The 19976-nt window shown below is 45.3% G+C and overlaps 1 protein-coding gene across 1 annotated transcript in view; it reads left to right on the forward strand.

The window, feature by feature from the left end:
- DNAH8 (dynein axonemal heavy chain 8) overlaps positions 1 to 19976 on the forward strand; it is a 9979189-nt gene that overhangs the window by 5707637 nt on the left and 4251576 nt on the right. Inside the window, exon 43 of the mRNA XM_069236651.1 lies at positions 17705 to 17807. Coding sequence (XP_069092752.1) covers positions 17705 to 17807 — 103 coding nt within the window. The remainder of the gene's footprint in view (positions 1 to 17704; positions 17808 to 19976) is intronic.

Genomic DNA, 19976 nt, shown 5'->3' on the forward strand with positions numbered 1-19976 from the left:
CTTGTATTAATAAAACCTCACTGAATCCAGTAATAGATTTATTAATACATGCACCTAGAGGGCACCATAGAGGTCCCCCCTGAAAAACCTACTAATTGTCAGTGTTTTGGCTGTCTGGTCTCAAAATATTCAGCCACCCTAGACACGTTTCTGACCTCCTCAGGTGAGAGCCTACTCTCTCGGAGACCAGGAACAAAGCCTGCTCTGGGCAGAGGATTTAACACATCCTCCATGCAGGATGTGCATTCCAGGGCGGGAAGCTTCAAAGGGCAAGCCGCCTTAGTTATGCAACCCTTATCTCTCCAGTTGGCATAGATGACCACCCCCCTGTCCTGACCCCACTTTGTGACGGCAAGAAAGGTGATAAATTTAGTAAGATCAGGAGGTGTGCCCACATCACACCAGTCCCACTCCTAAGGTGGACTAGCTGATGTGGACACCACTTTTCAAATTCCTCCATCTTGTTTTGGACACAATTAGCATTCTAGGGTCCTAGTTATGACCACATCCCATCAGAAGTGGTCATATAGAGGGTGTAGTCACCCTAAAGGTAGGCAGCCCATTGGTTGCTCCCTGGCACTCCCCTTAACGCTGCTAAATTGAATATTTAGGTGGCACCCCTGAACCCAAAAACTCAGATTCAATGGATCAAGAAAAGAAGGACGAAGAAGAGTCACTGCCTGGCGAGAAAAGCAGAAGAGTGGTGAACTTTTGGCGTGAAACCCTGCCTGCTCACAACTCTCTCGACAATCGCAACAGAGTGACTCATCCTGCAAGCTGGAGAGCTATCAAGGCTTTGGGTAGCCAGCCAGCACCTCAAAAGTTGCTGTCAGTCTCCATTGGAGGAGAGGAGCTACTTTCCTGCGGACTACAGGCACGAACATGCAGAGTCCGGTCCACAGCCTTGCACCTCCCCGGCCTCAACTAATGCCGCAGACGACCATACAGAGGTACTCATGCTCTGGAGAACCAAGTCTTTCTTCCCACCAAGAGTGAAGACACTAGAACCAACGGGAGCCATGTAGCACCAACCCCTGGGGTAGTGAACACCCTGCATCAAACACCAACACTGAGAGTCAATTCCGGATTCCCATTGCACCAGGACCGAGCAGCCGTCGGGTGACATCAGCACCACTGAGAACCACTTTGTGAGTGGCCCAGCAGTTCTGATTTCACCTCTGCCAGCTGTTGGCACCTAACCATGAGGAGCATCTCTGCACACCAGCCCAGCTGCCCTAACCACTCTGCACCCGAGCTGTCCTGCTCAAGTACCGAAGAACTGGCTGTGCCCCCTTGGTCTAAAACCCCTTGTAGCCCAAGCCCCCATTTGGGAGCTCTCAGACTTGTCCCAAGTCCCCCTTTGCAGCCTATTTCCAGGTGACCCTGAAGTAATCCAAGAAGTAAAATGCCAAATTGAAGAGTAAATATACTTGCTTATTTATTTGAGTCAGAAAGGATAAAAACTCCAGCCACTCCTGCTCTGCTCCTTCTTCAACTGCTTCAAATCAAACATTCTAGGCAGTACCGTTCTAAGAGCAGGAGAAGCAGGAAGATACAATTTTACATAACAAATATTAAAAAAAAGAGAAAAGAGACAAGGTACAATAACTTAACCTTTGAAATACATTTTACATACATCAAAGTTTTCCTACAAACAGAATACTACACCATCTTTCCCCTTAAAACAAATAACTATATACATATATACATCATTTTATTTTGACAATTCTATTGAGATTCCATACACGTCCATCATCCAATTTAACCGCTCCTTTGTAGATTTTAATGATTTTAAAGATTCTACTAAAGTGAGACTTCCCTCCACCAGTTCTCCCTGGTAATTTGACTTTAACTAAATCCCCTACACTAAAATGCATCTCCTTTACAGATTTTCTCACATAATACACAAGTTTTCTTTTCTCCTGGCAAGACAAATGTTTACTCATTGCTGAAACTCTCCTGCCTTCATAATTGAGATGTTCTTTGGTATAATTCTTAACCCACGGTGGATTTATCACAGTGTGAGGTATAAGTTTCTTGAACATGATGAACGGAGATGGACCAGTGCTAGTGTGTGGGGTGAATCTATATTCCTCAACCTTCTTCTTGACCATATACTCCCAATCACAGTTTAAATGATTTGATAACTGGATGGTCTCTTTTAATGTTCTGTTGAAGTGTTCTACCATGCTGTTGGTTTCTGGATAGTATAATGCACTATTTTTATGTAAAATCCCTCTTCTCCTCAAAAACTCACACATAAGTTTGGATGTATATTGAACGCCATTATCGGTCAAGATAGACTTAGGATTACCCTCTCTACTAAATACGTCAGTGAGGAATTCTAGAACAGTCAAAGATGACACCGCAGATGAAATCATGACTTCCGGCCATCTAGATAACTCATCCATGAGGACCACCACATACTTCGATTGAGATTTATAACTCAAAGGCCCCAAAATGTCAATGGATACTGAATCCCACACCTCACTGGGAATTCTTTTGAGTATCATAGGTTGAGTTCTGACTTTCAATGACTTATCGGCAATATTACACTCCACACAATCTCGCACCTTTCTCTCAATAGTTAAATCTATCCCAGGCCACCAATACACTCCCCCAAGTCTTTCTTAGTTTTGCAAATCCCATGATGACCACTGTGAGCAAGATCCTTAATACGCTCACGCAAGTTGCACAGCGGAATTAACCTTTCCCCTCTTAATATTATTCCATTCTGAATGGACAATTCATGCCAAATCTTACCATAACCCTCACCTATACTCTCGCTTTTATCAAAGACCTTACCAACAGAAAGCAAATCTCTCACACGGGAAAGTTCAGCATCTTCATCAATTCCTTGTTTCCATTCCTCCTCAGTAACACATCCATCCGTTACAGCACATACTTTTACCTCCTCATCTACCCAGGAACTTTCAGTGTCATCTTCACGCAATCCTTTATTTCTTAGTCTGGATAAGCAGTCTGCAGCTTTATTCTCACAACCTGGCACATACTTTCATCAAAATGGTAATCCTGTAGGCCAACAATCCATTTACAAATACGACCCAAAACATTATCCAACCCCTTCTTCTCAAAAATCTCACGTAGGAGTTTGTGATCTGTGCACACTTCAAATTTAGTTTCCCACAGAAATTGTTTGAATTTCCTTATAGCCCAAAAAATTGCCAAAGCCTCTTTTTCAATAGTTGAATATTTATACTCCGCCCCACGTAAACTCCGTGACGCAAAAGCAATGGTATTGTTCTCATCACCATTAAGTTGTTTCAGAACCCAACCTAACCCTTTCTCAGATGCATCTGTAGTAATTGAGCAAGGAAGACCAGGTTGGAAACTATTTAGGGATTGCGCTGATGACAAACTCACTTTTAATTCATCAAATTCCCTTTGACAGTCCAAGTCCCACATGAATACAGAACGGCTTTTAAGTAAGTTCCTAATAGCACAAGTTCTTTTAGGCAGATCAGGAATGAATCTAGAATAAAATTCCACCATTCCCAAGAACGTCTGTACATCAGATTTACATTCAGGTACAGTAAGCCCGATAATAGATTTTACTAGATCATCTTTCGGCTTTACACCTTCTGCAGTAATCATGTGTCCAAGATAAGAGATTTCAGTTTAAAAAAACGTACACTTCTCCCCTTTTAGAGTTATACATTTTGTTCCGGAAAATGTTGAGCACACTCCTCACCGATGTTCTGTGTTGTTCAAGAGTGCTCGAGAAAATGAGAACATCATCTTGAAAGAATTTCACAAACGGCAACTCGCCAAGAAGCTCATTCATGAGTCTTTGAAAGACCGAAGCCGCAGAACATAAACCAAACGGCATCCGGTTGAATTTGTAAACACCAAAAGGAGTGATAAAAGAAGTCAACACTTTAGATTCTTCATAAAGTTGAACCTGGTGATAAGCTGAGCTGAGATCTAAGGTGGTGAAAAATCTGGCATTACCTAACGAACTTATCATTTCGGTTATGTTAGGTAAGGGAAACCTGTCTTCAACGACTACTTTATTTAGATTGCGCAAGTCCACACACAATCTTATGTCTCCATTGGCCTTAGATGAAACCACAATGGGTACAGTCCATTCCGCAGCCTCCACATTCTCAATTATGCTTTCTGATTCTAATCTCTGAAGTTCCCTTCTGACTTTGTGTAGGAGGCTGGACTGGCTTGTAGTGAGTACCAAGGGGTACTTGCACCTTGCACCAGGCCCAGTTATCCCTTATTAGTGTATAGGGTGTCTAGCAGCTTAGGCTGATAGATAATGGTAGCTTAGCAGAGCAGCTTAGGCTGAACTAGGAGACGTGTGAAGCTACTACAGTACCACTTAGTGTCATATGCACAATATCATAAGAAAACACAATACACAGTTATACTAAAAATAAAGGTACTTTATTTTTATGACAATATGCCAAAGTATCTTAGAGTGTACCCTCAGTAAGAGGATAGGAAATATACACAAGATATATATACACAATAGCAAAAATATGCAGTATAGTCTTAGAAAACAGTGCAAACAATGTATAATTACAATAGGATGCAATGGGGAAACATAGGGATAGGGGCAACACAAACCATATACTCCAAAAGTGGAATGTGAACCACGAATGGACCCCAAACCTATGTGACCTTGTAGAGGGTCGCTGGGACTATTAGAAAATAGTGAGAGTTAGAAAAATAACCCTCCCCAAGACCCTGAAAAGTGAGTGCCAAGTGCACCAAAGTTCCCCTAAGGACAAAATAGTCGTGTTAGAGGGAGAATGCAAGGAAAACACAAATCAGCAATGCAACAACGATGGATTCCTGTCTGAAGGTACCTGTGGAACAAGGGGACCAAGTCCAAAAGTCACAAGCAGCTCGGAGATGGGCAGATGCCCAAGAAATGCCAGCGGTTGGTGCAAAGAAGCTCTTACTAGGCTGAAGAACTGTGAATACTGCAGGAACGACAAGGGCTAGAGACTTCCCCTTTGGAGGTTGGATCCCCCACGCCTTGGAGAGTCGTGCAGAAGTGTTTTCCCGCCGGATGGACGCCAACAAGCCTTGCTACACGCAAATCGTGCGTTTGGCGTTTTTGGACGCTGATGGGGCCCAGGAGGGACCAGGAGGTCGCAAATTGGACCTGCAGAGAGAGGGGACGTCGAGCAAGACAAGGAGCCCTCACTGAAGCAGGTAGCACCCGGAGAAGTGCCAGAAACAGGCACTACGAGGATGCGTGAAACGGTGCTCGCCGAAGTTGCACAAAGGAGTCCCACGTCGCCGGAGACCAACTTAGAAAGTCGTGCAATGCAGGTTAGAGTGCCGTGGACCCAGGCTTGGCTGTGCACGAAGGATTTCCGCCGGAAGTGCACAGGGGCCGGAGAAGCTTGCAAAGTCGCGGTTCCCAGCAATGCAGCCCAGCGAGGTGAGGCAAGGACTTACCTCCACCAAACTCGGGCTGAAGAGTCACTGGACTGTGGGGGTCACTTGGACGGTGTCGCTGGATTCGAGGGACCTCGCTCGTCGTGCTGAGAGGAGACCCAAGGGACCGGAGATGCAGCTTTTTGGTGCCTGCGGTTGCAGGGGGAAGATTCCGTCGACCCACGGGAGATTTCTTCGGAGCTTCTGGTGCAGAGAGGAGGCAGACTACCCCCACAGCATGCACAAGCAGGAAAACAGTCGAGAAGGCGGCAGGATTAGCGTTACAGAGTTGCAGTAGTCGTCTTTGCTACTATGTTGCAGGTTTGCAGGCTTCCAGCGCGGTCAGCGGTCGATTCCTTATCAGAAGGTGAAGAGGGAGATGCAGAGGAACTCGGCTGAGCTCGTGCATTCGTTATCTAAAGTTTCCCCAGAGACAGAGACCCTAAATAGCCAGAAAAGAGGGTTTGGCTACCTAGGAGAGAGGAAAGGCTACTAACAGCTGAAGGAGCCTATCACAAGGAGTCTCTGACGTCACCTGGTGGCACTGGCCACTCAGAGCAGTCCAGTGTGCCAGCAGCACCTCTGTTTCCAAGATGGCAGAGGTCTGGAGCACACTGGAGGAGCTCTGGACACCTCCCAGGGGAGGTGCAGGTCAGGGGAGTGGTCACTCCCCTTTCCTTTGTCCAGTTTCGCGCCAGAGCAGGGGCTAAGGGGTCCCTGAACCGGTGTAGACTGGCTTATGCAGAATTGGGCACCTCTGTGCCCAACAAAGCATTTCCAGAGGCTGGGGGAGGCTACCCCTCCCCTGCCTTCACACCATTTTCCAAAGGGAGAGGGTGTCACACCCTCTCTCAGAGGAAGTTCTTTGTTCTGCCATCCTGGGCCAGGCCTGGCTGGACCCCAGGAGGGCAGCTGCCTGTCTGAGGGGTTGGCAGCAGCAGCAGCTGCAGAGAAACCCCAGGAAGGGCAGTCTGGCAGTACCAGGGTCTGTGCTACAGACCACTGGGATCATGGAATTGTACCAACAATGCCAGGATGGCATAGAGGGGGCAATTCCATGATCATAGACATGTTACATGGCCATATTCGGAGTTACCATGGTGAAGCTACATATAGGTAGTGACCTATATGTAGTGCACGCGTGTAATGGTGTCCCCGCACTCACAAAGTTCAGTGAATTGGCTCTGAACAATGTGGGGGCACCTTGGCTAGTGCCAGGGTGCCCTCACACTAAGTAACTTTGCACCTAACCTTTACCAGGTAAAGGTTAGACATATAGGTGACTTATAAGTTACTTAAGTGCAGTGTAAAATGGCTGTGAAATAGCGTGGACGTTATTTCACTCAGGCTGCAGTGGCAGGCCTGTGTAAGAATTGTCAGAGCTCCCTATGGGTGGCAAAAGAAATGCTGCAGCCCATAGGGATCTCCTGGAACCCCAATACCCTGGGTACCTCAGTACCATATACTAGGGAATTATAAGGGTGTTCCAGTAAGCCAATGTAAATTGGTAAAAATGGTCACTAGCCTGTCAGTGACAATTTGAAAGTAATGAGAGAGCATAACCACTGAGGTTCTGGTTAGCAGAGCCTCAGTGAGACAGTTAGGCACCACACAGGGAACATATACATGCACACCTATGAGCACTGGGGCCCTGTGTGACAGGGTCCCAGTGACACATACATATAGGCCACAAACCTATGAGCACTGGGGTCCTGACCAGCAGGATCCCAGTGACACATAACAACCATACTGAAAACATAGTGTTTTCACTATGAGCACTGAGGCCTGGCTATCAGGATCCCAGTGAGACAGTGAAAACAGTGACAAACACCCTGACATACACTCACAAACAGGCCAAAAGTGGGGGTAACAAGGCTAGAAAGAGGCTACCTTCTCACACAACCCCCCCCCAAACGAAGGACAATAAGGCTAACCTTGGCCAGTTGAGACTTTATTGTCTAAGTGGTGATAAGTAGAGAGTAGCTCTGCAATAGACTGGTTACTCCCTTTATCATCCACTATATGGTTACTTCCCTGTGGGGATGTAAACCACCCTGTTTGAAGTTTTTTAGCTAAGCAACAATGTGAATATGTATTTTCAGAGTTTCTATCAGTAAGTTTTAGTTTAGAGCAGTGGGAATTGTCCACTGAACCTATTTGTAGTGATGGAAATGCCAGACAGGGGTGCTGTCTCAGAAAAGCCATAGCTGGGCAAAAACTTTGTCCATCTGGCTGGAAGAGAGAACAGAGATGCTGTTTCTCTTGAGTTGGAGCAGGGCAGGGATGCTGTCCTATGAGCTCCACACTAGGGCAGGGATGCTGTCCTAAGTGTTGTGAGGTAGTGCAGGGTTTCTGCACTAAAGTTTCTCTGGGAGGGTTGGAGGGATGCTCCATGTTAACTAAAATGGTGCTGTTTTTCTCACCAATGTTAGTTATCCCACAGAGAGGTACTTCCACCTCAGGGAGTCCAGCTTTGCCAGCTGATGATTCCCTTGGAACAGGTGCCACCCCAGGAGAGGTTTCTCCCACCACAGGAATAGTATCCTGAATGGTAGGGTGGTTAGGGGATACTGTGATACCCTTTTTACCTGTTGATGGAGAGGGATCCTGAGTTTTCAGGCCTTCTCTCCTTTGCTTTTTCATTTCACTTGAAATGAGAGGGAACAATTCCTCAGGGATGCCCAGCATGGCTGCATGGGCATAAAACTCTACATCAGCCCAACCTGAGGCCTCTAGGTCATTACCTAAGAGACAGTCTACAGGTAAGCTAGGTGATACCACCACCTGCTTAGGGCCAGTAACTCCACCCCAACTAAACTGAATTATAGCTAAGGGAAGAAACTTAGTGGAGTTATGGACATCAATAATCTTATACTGTTGTCCAATGATGTGTTGTTCAGGAGGCACTAGGTTTTCAGTCACCAAAGTGAAACTGGCACCTGTGTCCCTGTAGGCCAAGGCCTCAACACCATTTATTGAAACTGTCTGCCTGTACTTATCCATTGTAAGGGGACAAGCAGCCAGTGTGGCAAGGCCAATGCCACTAGGTGTGACAGAAACTGTCTTGGGACTGATTACATCAGTTTCCACTATGGACCCATAAGTGAACCCAACTACACCCTTTGCTTGACTGTTGCCAGCAGTCCCACCACTAGTACCACTACTGCTAGGGGCACTAGAGCTTGATGTATTAGTGGTGGTAGGCTCAGGGGGTTTACCTGGACAGGACTTATCCCCTGGCCTATGGCCTCTATTTTTACACACAAAGCACCAAGGCTTTTTAATGTGTGCAGGTTGGGAAGAAGAGGAAGAATTTGTTTTATCCCCACCCTCTGAAGAGTGTTTAAGATTTGAAGTGGGATCTTTGGTTTTACCCTTATCCCCATGCTTATCTTGAGATTTTTCACCATCTTTCTTCTTATTGCCATCTTTGTCACCCCCTGTATGAACTTTTCTGTTCACCCTTGTTCTGACCCATTTGTCTGCCTTCTTTCCCAATTCTTGGGGAGAGGTCAGATCAGAGTCTACCAGGTACTGGTGCAACAAATCAGACACACAATTATTAAGTATATGCTCTCTCAGGATTGTGTTATACAGGCTTTCATAATCAGTAACTTTACTGCCATGTAACCACCCCTCCAAGGCCTTCACTGCCTGGTCAATGAAATCAACCCAGTCTTGTGAAGACTCCTTTTTGGTCTCTCTGAACTTTATCCTGTACTGTTCAGTGGTTAAGCCATAACCATCCAGGAGTGCATTCTTAAGAACTGTAAAATTATTGGCATCACTTTCTTTCACAGTAAGGAGTCTATCCCTACCCTTTCCACTAAATGATAGCCATAGGATAGCAGCCCACTGCTTTTGAGGGACATCCTGTACAGCACAGGCCCTCTCAAGTGCAGCAAACCACTTGTTAATGTCATCCCCCTCCTTATAAGGGGGAACTATCTTGTGCAGATTCCTGGAATCATGCTCTTTTGCAGGATGACTATGGGGAATACTGCTGCTGCCACCATGGGTATCTAAACCCAACTTCTGTCTTTCCTTCTCTAATTCTAAAGACTGTCTATCCAAATCCAGCTGTTGCTTCTTGAGCTTCAGTCTGGTTTGTTCCACTCTCAATCTATTGAGCTCCCTTTCTAACAATCTGTCATCAGGGTGGGTGGGAGGGACATTTCTAGATACAGAGGTATGATGGGAATGAACAGAAGGAGACCTGTCCCTTACAGAGGGCACCCTAACAGCTTGGCTACCAGTATAATGTGAGAGCACACCATTAGTATGGTGTGATTCAACCTCTGTACCAACTATGCTAGACTGTCTAGTAATGGGCAGGCGGAGAAGTTTCTTTCCTGAGCCTTTTCCTGGGGGAGTCCCTGGATCAGATTGAGAACCATTAGCTACTTTTTCTACAGATTGGGCACTTATGGCCTTATCCTGTACTCTAAGCATATTAATTAACAGTTCTAAGGAAGGATTCTTCCCTACACTCAAACCTCTCTCTATGCAGAGACTCCTTGCTCCTTTCCAGCTAAGGTGATCATATGCAAGTTTGGACAGTTCAACTTTTTGGCCTGTGCCAGACATTTTTTAGAGAGAGTTAAAGTGATAGACAAAGAGAAAAAAGTTTTCAGAACTTTTTGGAAAGACAGAAAAAACTTTTTAAACTTTTAAGAACTTTTTGAAAGTTTAGAAGTACTTTTCAGCACTTAGAAAAGAGTGAAAAGAGGAAATGCAAAACTTTTTGGCTATGTGTATATACACTGACCTTGTTTTGTATATTTTTCTCTTATGAAAAGTACAATGACAAGAGTGGTAAGTAGTCTCAAGCACTTATCCCACCACTGCACAACCAATGTAGGAGGCTGGACTGGCTTGTAGTGAGTACCAAGGGGTACTTGCACCTTGCACCAGGCCCAGTTATCCCTTATTAGTGTATAGGGTGTCTAGCAGCTTAGGCTGATAGATAATGGTAGCTTAGCAGAGCAGCTTAGGCTGAACTAGGAGACGTGTGAAGCTACTACAGTACCACTTAGTGTCATATGCACAATATCATAAGAAAACACAATACACAGTTATACTAAAAATAAAGGTACTTTATTTTTATGACAATATGCCAAAGTATCTTAGAGTGTACCCTCAGTAAGAGGATAGGAAATATACACAAGATATATATACACAATAGCAAAAATATGCAGTATAGTCTTAGAAAACAGTGCAAACAATGTATAATTACAATAGGATGCAATGGGGAAACATAGGGATAGGGGCAACACAAACCATATACTCCAAAAGTGGAATGTGAACCACGAATGGACCCCAAACCTATGTGACCTTGTAGAGGGTCGCTGGGACTATTAGAAAATAGTGAGAGTTAGAAAAATAACCCTCCCCAAGACCCTGAAAAGTGAGTGCCAAGTGCACCAAAGTTCCCCTAAGGACAAAATAGTCGTGTTAGAGGGAGAATGCAAGGAAAACACAAATCAGCAATGCAACAACGATGGATTCCTGTCTGAAGGTACCTGTGGAACAAGGGGACCAAGTCCAAAAGTCACAAGCAGCTCGGAGATGGGCAGATGCCCAAGAAATGCCAGCGGTTGGTGCAAAGAAGCTCTTACTAGGCTGAAGAACTGTGAATACTGCAGGAACGACAAGGGCTAGAGACTTCCCCTTTGGAGGTTGGATCCCCCACGCCTTGGAGAGTCGTGCAGAAGTGTTTTCCCGCCGGATGGACGCCAACAAGCCTTGCTACACGCAAATCGTGCGTTTGGCGTTTTTGGACGCTGATGGGGCCCAGGAGGGACCAGGAGGTCGCAAATTGGACCTGCAGAGAGAGGGGACGTCGAGCAAGACAAGGAGCCCTCACTGAAGCAGGTAGCACCCGGAGAAGTGCCAGAAACAGGCACTACGAGGATGCGTGAAACGGTGCTCGCCGAAGTTGCACAAAGGAGTCCCACGTCGCCGGAGACCAACTTAGAAAGTCGTGCAATGCAGGTTAGAGTGCCGTGGACCCAGGCTTGGCTGTGCACGAAGGATTTCCGCCGGAAGTGCACAGGGGCCGGAGAAGCTTGCAAAGTCGCGGTTCCCAGCAATGCAGCCCAGCGAGGTGAGGCAAGGACTTACCTCCACCAAACTCGGGCTGAAGAGTCACTGGACTGTGGGGGTCACTTGGACGGTGTCGCTGGATTCGAGGGACCTCGCTCGTCGTGCTGAGAGGAGACCCAAGGGACCGGAGATGCAGCTTTTTGGTGCCTGCGGTTGCAGGGGGAAGATTCCGTCGACCCACGGGAGATTTCTTCGGAGCTTCTGGTGCAGAGAGGAGGCAGACTACCCCCACAGCATGCACAAGCAGGAAAACAGTCGAGAAGGCGGCAGGATTAGCGTTACAGAGTTGCAGTAGTCGTCTTTGCTACTATGTTGCAGGTTTGCAGGCTTCCAGCGCGGTCAGCGGTCGATTCCTTATCAGAAGGTGAAGAGGGAGATGCAGAGGAACTCGGCTGAGCTCGTGCATTCGTTATCTAAAGTTTCCCCAGAGACAGAGACCCTAAATAGCCAGAAAAGAGGGTTTGGCTACCTAGGAGAGAGGAAAGGCTACTAACAGCTGAAGGAGCCTATCACAAGGAGTCTCTGACGTCACCTGGTGGCACTGGCCACTCAGAGCAGTCCAGTGTGCCAGCAGCACCTCTGTTTCCAAGATGGCAGAGGTCTGGAGCACACTGGAGGAGCTCTGGACACCTCCCAGGGGAGGTGCAGGTCAGGGGAGTGGTCACTCCCCTTTCCTTTGTCCAGTTTCGCGCCAGAGCAGGGGCTAAGGGGTCCCTGAACCGGTGTAGACTGGCTTATGCAGAATTGGGCACCTCTGTGCCCAACAAAGCATTTCCAGAGGCTGGGGGAGGCTACCCCTCCCCTGCCTTCACACCATTTTCCAAAGGGAGAGGGTGTCACACCCTCTCTCAGAGGAAGTTCTTTGTTCTGCCATCCTGGGCCAGGCCTGGCTGGACCCCAGGAGGGCAGCTGCCTGTCTGAGGGGTTGGCAGCAGCAGCAGCTGCAGAGAAACCCCAGGAAGGGCAGTCTGGCAGTACCAGGGTCTGTGCTACAGACCACTGGGATCATGGAATTGTACCAACAATGCCAGGATGGCATAGAGGGGGCAATTCCATGATCATAGACATGTTACATGGCCATATTCGGAGTTACCATGGTGAAGCTACATATAGGTAGTGACCTATATGTAGTGCACGCGTGTAATGGTGTCCCCGCACTCACAAAGTTCAGTGAATTGGCTCTGAACAATGTGGGGGCACCTTGGCTAGTGCCAGGGTGCCCTCACACTAAGTAACTTTGCACCTAACCTTTACCAGGTAAAGGTTAGACATATAGGTGACTTATAAGTTACTTAAGTGCAGTGTAAAATGGCTGTGAAATAGCGTGGACGTTATTTCACTCAGGCTGCAGTGGCAGGCCTGTGTAAGAATTGTCAGAGCTCCCTATGGGTGGCAAAAGAAATGCTGCAGCCCATAGGGATCTCCTGGAACCCCAATACCCTGGGTACCTCAGTACCATATACTAGGGAATTATAAGGGTGTTCCAGTAAGCCAATGTAAATTGGTAAAAATGGTCACTAGCCTGTCAGTGACAATTTGAAAGTAATGAGAGAGCATAACCACTGAGGTTCTGGTTAGCAGAGCCTCAGTGAGACAGTTAGGCACCACACAGGGAACATATACATGCACACCTATGAGCACTGGGGCCCTGTGTGACAGGGTCCCAGTGACACATACATATAGGCCACAAACCTATGAGCACTGGGGTCCTGACCAGCAGGATCCCAGTGACACATAACAACCATACTGAAAACATAGTGTTTTCACTATGAGCACTGAGGCCTGGCTATCAGGATCCCAGTGAGACAGTGAAAACAGTGACAAACACCCTGACATACACTCACAAACAGGCCAAAAGTGGGGGTAACAAGGCTAGAAAGAGGCTACCTTCTCACACTTTGTCCCTCACACTAAAGGGAATATTTCTAACTTTGCACGCTACAGGTATTGCTCCTTTCTTAAGTACAATACGATGCTTGTAGCCCTTTACACACCTAATTTTACTGGAAACAAAACTCAGGAAATTCATTCTTGAGATCTTCACCCTCCGTACTGTGTTGCTTCACTCTTCAGAATAACAGAACTATGCACTTCAGGATAGTTTGAGGCACAATGTAAAGCAATCACTCTCAGACACCTTAGTGAGTAGAATAATCAAGTTTATTTAAGGGGCAAGTTCTCATATGGCAAAACTAACCACACTAATATATATATATATATATCAAGAGAATAACATGAGAATAATGGTGAGAATATAAGCACTCTGTGATATCATGAAGAATAGCATGAAAATAGCTGCAAGAATAAGTGCATATAACACACGCACACACAATATACTTCAATGCTTCATAGCATGAAAATAACTGCAAGAATAAGTGCATATAACACACACAAACACGATATACTTCAATGCTTATAAATTGAAAGGCTTCACCGAAAAGAGATTCTGCATCCCTCTGCCGCACACCAAGCCGGGGAACCCAAATCGACTGGCACAGGGAGTCTCCTTCGGGACAATCAGTCCTCCTGGCGTTGCGTCTAACCCAGAAGAGAGTTCCTAAACCAGTCCATCCAGGCTCCTGACCTTTATAGTATTTACTAACGCTCAGGAGTCTTTTCTAGAAAAAGACCCCCTCCTTTTGTGCAAATTGTGCAATCGGCGGTACCTTGTTCACCCTTCGAGACGTCTCCTCAGAACGGGCCAGGTTCCCAGGAGAGGGCTCCAAGGTGAAGCTTGCATTCCTCCTTGAGTACAGGCGCATCCCCCTGTTGTCCTAACTGATAGCTCGTGGAATGTAAATAGCGCCCTTCGTATCAGGCAGATGGAGCGAAGTTGAGCAGAAAAACACCCCACCCTGCAGCTTGCCGAAGCTTGTGGAAAAACACTGAACAGTGCCTTACGCACAGAACCAGACTCGACAAAATGGAGTCGTGAACCAAAATGGAAGCGAAGGCCAATGGAAGCAGAGGCCAATGGTCCACACCCTGCACCACTGTTTACCTTACACGTAGTGCATGTAGCAATACACGTACATACCTTCTGAACTTGAACTTGAGGGGTTGCATTAGGGTTCAATACAATATTAAGTAATTTTTTATGAGGCCATCCCAAAATCGTGTCACCCACAACAGGAATATATATTTTTCCTTCAATTACGTTTCCTCAGAACGTGATCTTAGCCTCAAAATACCCTCTTAACTCAATAGGTTTTCCACCATAACTAAACGGCATCACATCCGGAGGACGAAGAGTTACATTGTTGACAAAATATTTCAAATAATCTGACTCAGAAATCAGGGTTAACTTTACGCCTGAATCCATCATCATGGAAACCTTGATCCCATTTACATCAACTTCATCAATAGGATAATCACAGCAAACTCTGGCAATACAATTTACATCATTAACAACCTGTAACACAAACAACTTTTCTTCCTCTTCATCACTGCAAGCATACTCAATTTCATTCACTTTCACCACTTTCTTCTCACCTGACTTGCAGCATCTAGCAAAATGCCCTTTCTTAACACATTTTTTACATTACATGTTAAATGCTGGACAATCCTTGCTATTAGCTAAGTTTGATGAAGAATTACACCTATAGCATAACAATTTTGATTTAAACGATCCTGTTGGTTTCTTTGTTGCCACCTTGGTTTCAACTAACTGGATACCCCTCAAGGCATTTTTGGATTTTCTTAAGTCTTCCATGCAAAGTTAAGAATGTTCAATTTGCTGTGCCACCATTATAACTTCATCCAGATTCGGATCACCTTTGGACCACAAGGCTTCTCTAATCTTGTCGCTCTTGCACTCCAGCATAAATTGGTCCCTAATGCGCTCCTCCATTGAGTCACCAAATTTACACTGGGCAGCTAATTTACGCAAATTAGTCACAAAATCCTCCACTGTTTCAGTTTCACTTTGCTTACATTTACCAAAGTAATACCTCTGTAAGATAATAGACACTTTGGGGAGATAGTGTCTATCTAATCTGAGCAAAGTTACTTCAAACTCATTCAAATTTGTATTGCCTTCCGCTCCATCTGGTGAATCAATTACTGGTAAGTTCCCCAAAATCTCCTGACCTTCTGCACCTAGACAATGTTGGAGAATGGAAGTTTTCCGGTCTGCTGACAAATTACTGCCACAAATCCGAATATACTTATGAAAAACCTTTTTCCATTTACTCCACGGTATAGGTGGATCACCAGGTAAAGATAAGAAAAATGGAGGCGGTGTTATATTCTGCATGCTTGTAACAGGAGAGAGAAAAAATAATACCCTTACTTAAATTTTACCCTTAAGATGTAAGACTGCTTTGATTCTTAATAAACACCTGTAACAGAGCAGAGCATAGCAAAAGGATAGATAGCAGAAAATAAATAGAGAAAGAAAAAAAAGTCTTAAAACATCTGCTTTTGAAGCTGCTAAAGCTTGGGCTGCCTAGCAACAGAACCTCAATGCTGAGATACAAGTATTGGCCGAAAGCCAAGATAAATACCCATCTCCGATAAACACTGAGAAGCAGGTACATATCAAGTTCTGTTGAACACTTGGAAACTCTTGTTGGCAGGCAGCCAAAGTAAATACCAAGCTCCGATGAGCTAATCTTGCTTGTGCTTGTGCGGCTCCAGGAACATCGAAATGTAAATATTGGCTGGTAGCCAAAACAATGTCACACTCCCTTAAATCCCTTCTTCTGTTGCCAAACTCCATTGAACACCCTTTTATTGGCAGGCAGCCAAAGTAAACACTGAGCTCTGATGAGCTATTCCTACATGCGCGCTGATGCCACAGTTTGAAACAGAGATCACCCACAGCGGCGGCTTTGGAAGCTCTGAAATGTAAATGTCTGCCTACAGCGAACACAGACTCTACGTGGGTATCCAACCGCCTGCAGAGAGGAAATCCCTTCATCTCCAGCAGTTGCCAAGGAAACCGGCAATGCAGAACAGAGCGGATCGCGCTGGGTTTAAACACTGGGTTTAAACGCCAAAGGGATTAAAAGTTCAAATATGAAAGTAAAAATAAAATCCAGGAGGTCACAGAGTCCGGAATGTAACCTCCGGTAAAGAGGAGTCCGCAACAAGTATAAGTATAAACAAAAATATTCACAACATAACACAGATCCAGGAAATAATAAAAGTTCAAAATCTTGAGCGCTGGAGTTCCATAGGGCACATCCCATCCTCGTCGCCAAAAATGAACTATTCCAAGAAGTAAAATGCCAATTTGAAGCGTAAATATACTTGCTTATTTATTTGAGTCAGGAAGTATAAAAACTCCAGCCACTCCTGCTCTGCTCCTTCTTCAACTGCCTCAAATCCAACATTCTAGGCAGTACCGTTCTAAGAGCAGGAGAAGCAGGAAGATACAATTTTACATAACAAATATAAACAAAAAGAAAAGAGACAAGGTACAATAACTTAACCTTTGAAATACATTTTACATACATCAAAGTTTTTCTACAAACAGAATACTACAGACCCTAGCGCGCCCAGCTACAGCCTCACCAGCACCCTGATCCTGATAAAACTCAGGCACCTCCAGAAGAACTGCTGGTAGTACTTTGGACCTTGGCCCACTATGACTCCAAAGTCAGAAGGTGAACCCCTGAAACTGACTGTAAGTATCTCTTTGCATCACTGACTTTTCCTTCCATTGGATTGCATTGTGCGTAAAAGCGCACAGGTTTGAATGTTTTACTTACCTGTGAAAATTTATAACAAAAACAGTACTTACTTGTGAACAAAGTTCTTGCTTTCAAAACTTATATACAAAGAAGTGTTCTTTTCTAGTTTGGTCTCTGATCTATTCTTTGAGTGTGTGTTTCATTTATTGCCTCTGTGAGCACAACAAATGCTTAGCACTGCCCTCTGAGTCTAACTGCTCTCCCAGACTACCACAAACGAGAGCGTTCGGATTATCTACTTTTGCCTCTGTAAACCAATTGAGGATCCACTGGACTCAACTTCGATTTGCTTTATCATAATCACATTTAATGCCAAGACAGAGAAGCATCAGACATTATAAAGACTAAATAAAATTATTTCCAGGCCGCAAAATTAATGAAAGCATCTTGGTCATTAGAAAATTACTAGTGCTGTTAGGCAAGCAATGTACTCATAATCATGCAAAATGTATGTATTAATATTCCTCTTGATTTTATTTAAGGTATCTGGAAAAGAAACGGTTACTGTTTCCACGATTCTTCTTTGTTTCTGACCCTGTTCTTCTTGAAATTCTTGGACAAGCTAGTGATCCACATACAATACAGGTAGATTGCTACAGTTATTCTGTTCATTTTCACCTAAATAAGACGTTCAATTTACATGTGTGTTTTACATTTAACTGTACTCCTGAAGGGAACTTTCTTTTTCAAAGTAGACTAATGTAGAACATTGTCCTGTTTGCATAAAACACTCTGCATCTCCTATTGCTCGCATGTTGCAGTTGATCACATTTCCTAGGAAACTCTTTCTCTGAAGCAGAATTCTTACTATTTTTATTGTCTTTTTGACTGCAATCGTCCAGAAAAAAACATTTTTTAGGCATCTGAATTTTAGAACCTCAGTGAATCTTAACAACACCGTCCCGGCTGCACTGGAGCCAGAGCTTAAAAGGGCATAAGGCACACCCATTGCTTAACATTGGTTGGCTTAATTTTTACTCTCATTTGCTTTCTTCAGTTTCAATGGCGTGCCTAGTCCATCTTCTGTTTGTCCCTTTCCTGAAACATAGCTGCTCTGCTTGTGTCCTTCCACTTTTCACCTTTAGGAAACTTTTTGTTTTGCTTAAGCATTCAATGTTTCCCATCCGTCTCTCTTGTGTGCTTCTATTCACTGTGTTGCGTGTTGCTATCTCTTGTCATGTACTTCTCCTGTATTGCTCTCTCTTGCCCAAGTGCTCTTCCCCTCCCAGCTCCATGTTGCTCTCTCACTTTTGTGCCTCACCCCTTGTCGTCAATATTGCTTTACCCCTCCCCGTTGCTCCACCTTCTGAACCGTTGCGCTCAGTCCACCAGTCTTTTTTATTTTTTATTTTTCAGGGGAGTACCGGGCAGCAAATTGTGGTCAGGCCCTCTGCCTTCAAAAAAATTACTTTCAAACTACTTTTTAGGTTGAGTGTAGTCAGCCCACAGCGCTGTCTGCAAGACATGTTGGCCCATATTTATACTTTTTGACGCTAAACTGCGCTAACGCAGTTTAGCGTCAAAAAATTTTGCGCCGTCTAACGCCATTCTGAAGCGCCATGCGGGCGCCGTATTTATGGAATGGCGTTAGACGGCGCAATCAGACCGGCGCTGCCTGGTGTGCGTGGAAAAAAACCACGTAGACCAGGCAGCTCCGGCGTTGGGAAAAAATGACGTTAGGGCGTCTTAAAATGGCGCAAGTCAGGTTGACGCTAAAAAATCGTCTTAACCCGATTTGCGCCATTTTTTCGACGCCCAGACGCCATTTCATGACTCCTGTCTTAGTAAAGACAGGAGTCATGCCCCCTTGCCCAATGGCCATGCCCAGGGGACTTGTGTCCCCTGGGCATGGTCATTGGGCATAGTGGCATGTAGGGGGGCACAAATAAGGCCCCCCTAGGCCACCAAAAAAAAAAATATATAAAAAAAATTATACTTACCTGAACTTACCTGTACTTCACTGGGATGGGTCCCTCCATCCTTGGGTGTCCTCCTGGGGTGGGCAGGGGTGGCAGGGGGGGTCCCTGGGGGCAGGGGAGGGCACCTGTGGGCTCATTCTGAGCCCACAGGTCCCTTAACGCCTACCCTGACCCAGGCGTTAAATTCAGGCGCAAATGCGTTTTTTTTTGACCCGCCACCTCCCGGGCGTGATTTTTGCCCGGGAGTATAAATACGACGCATTTGCGTCGCCGTCATTTTTTTAGACGGGAACGCCTTCCTTGCATCTCATTAACGCAAGGAAGGCGTTCACGCTAAAAAATGACGCTCTTTCTTCATACTTTGGCGCTAGACGCGTCTAACGCCAAAGTATAAATATGGCGTTAGTTTTGCGCCGAATTTGCGTCGAAAAAAACGACGCTAATTCGGCGCAAACGGAGTATAAATACGGGCCGTTGTATTCAGCCTGTGAGCTTTTAACCATGCCCTCTCTTGCCATTCGTTTTTAGTTGTGCTTGTCTTAAATGCTTCTTTTTTTATTGGTGCATTTTTCTAAATGTCCCTTCCTTTGTGTGCTTAGTTCCCTCCCAGGCAATTTCACTGAGAGAACATTTTTGTTGACCATCACACTGTGTCACGCTTCCTCCTGTTACAGTGTGTGATGGTCTGGTGGCTGCTTCTTCCTTTTTACACATCCTGTGTCTCTGGGACTTCTGGCACTGCACGTGCTGTGTTTTACGTCTCTTCAGGAAAGAAGCATGGGATTTATTTTTCCTTTCTCATGGTCGGAGCCGGCTAGCATTGCACTCCATTGTG

Source organism: Pleurodeles waltl, chromosome 5 (genome assembly GCF_031143425.1).
Source record: "Pleurodeles waltl isolate 20211129_DDA chromosome 5, aPleWal1.hap1.20221129, whole genome shotgun sequence".
Lineage (NCBI taxonomy): Eukaryota > Metazoa > Chordata > Amphibia > Caudata > Salamandridae > Pleurodeles > Pleurodeles waltl.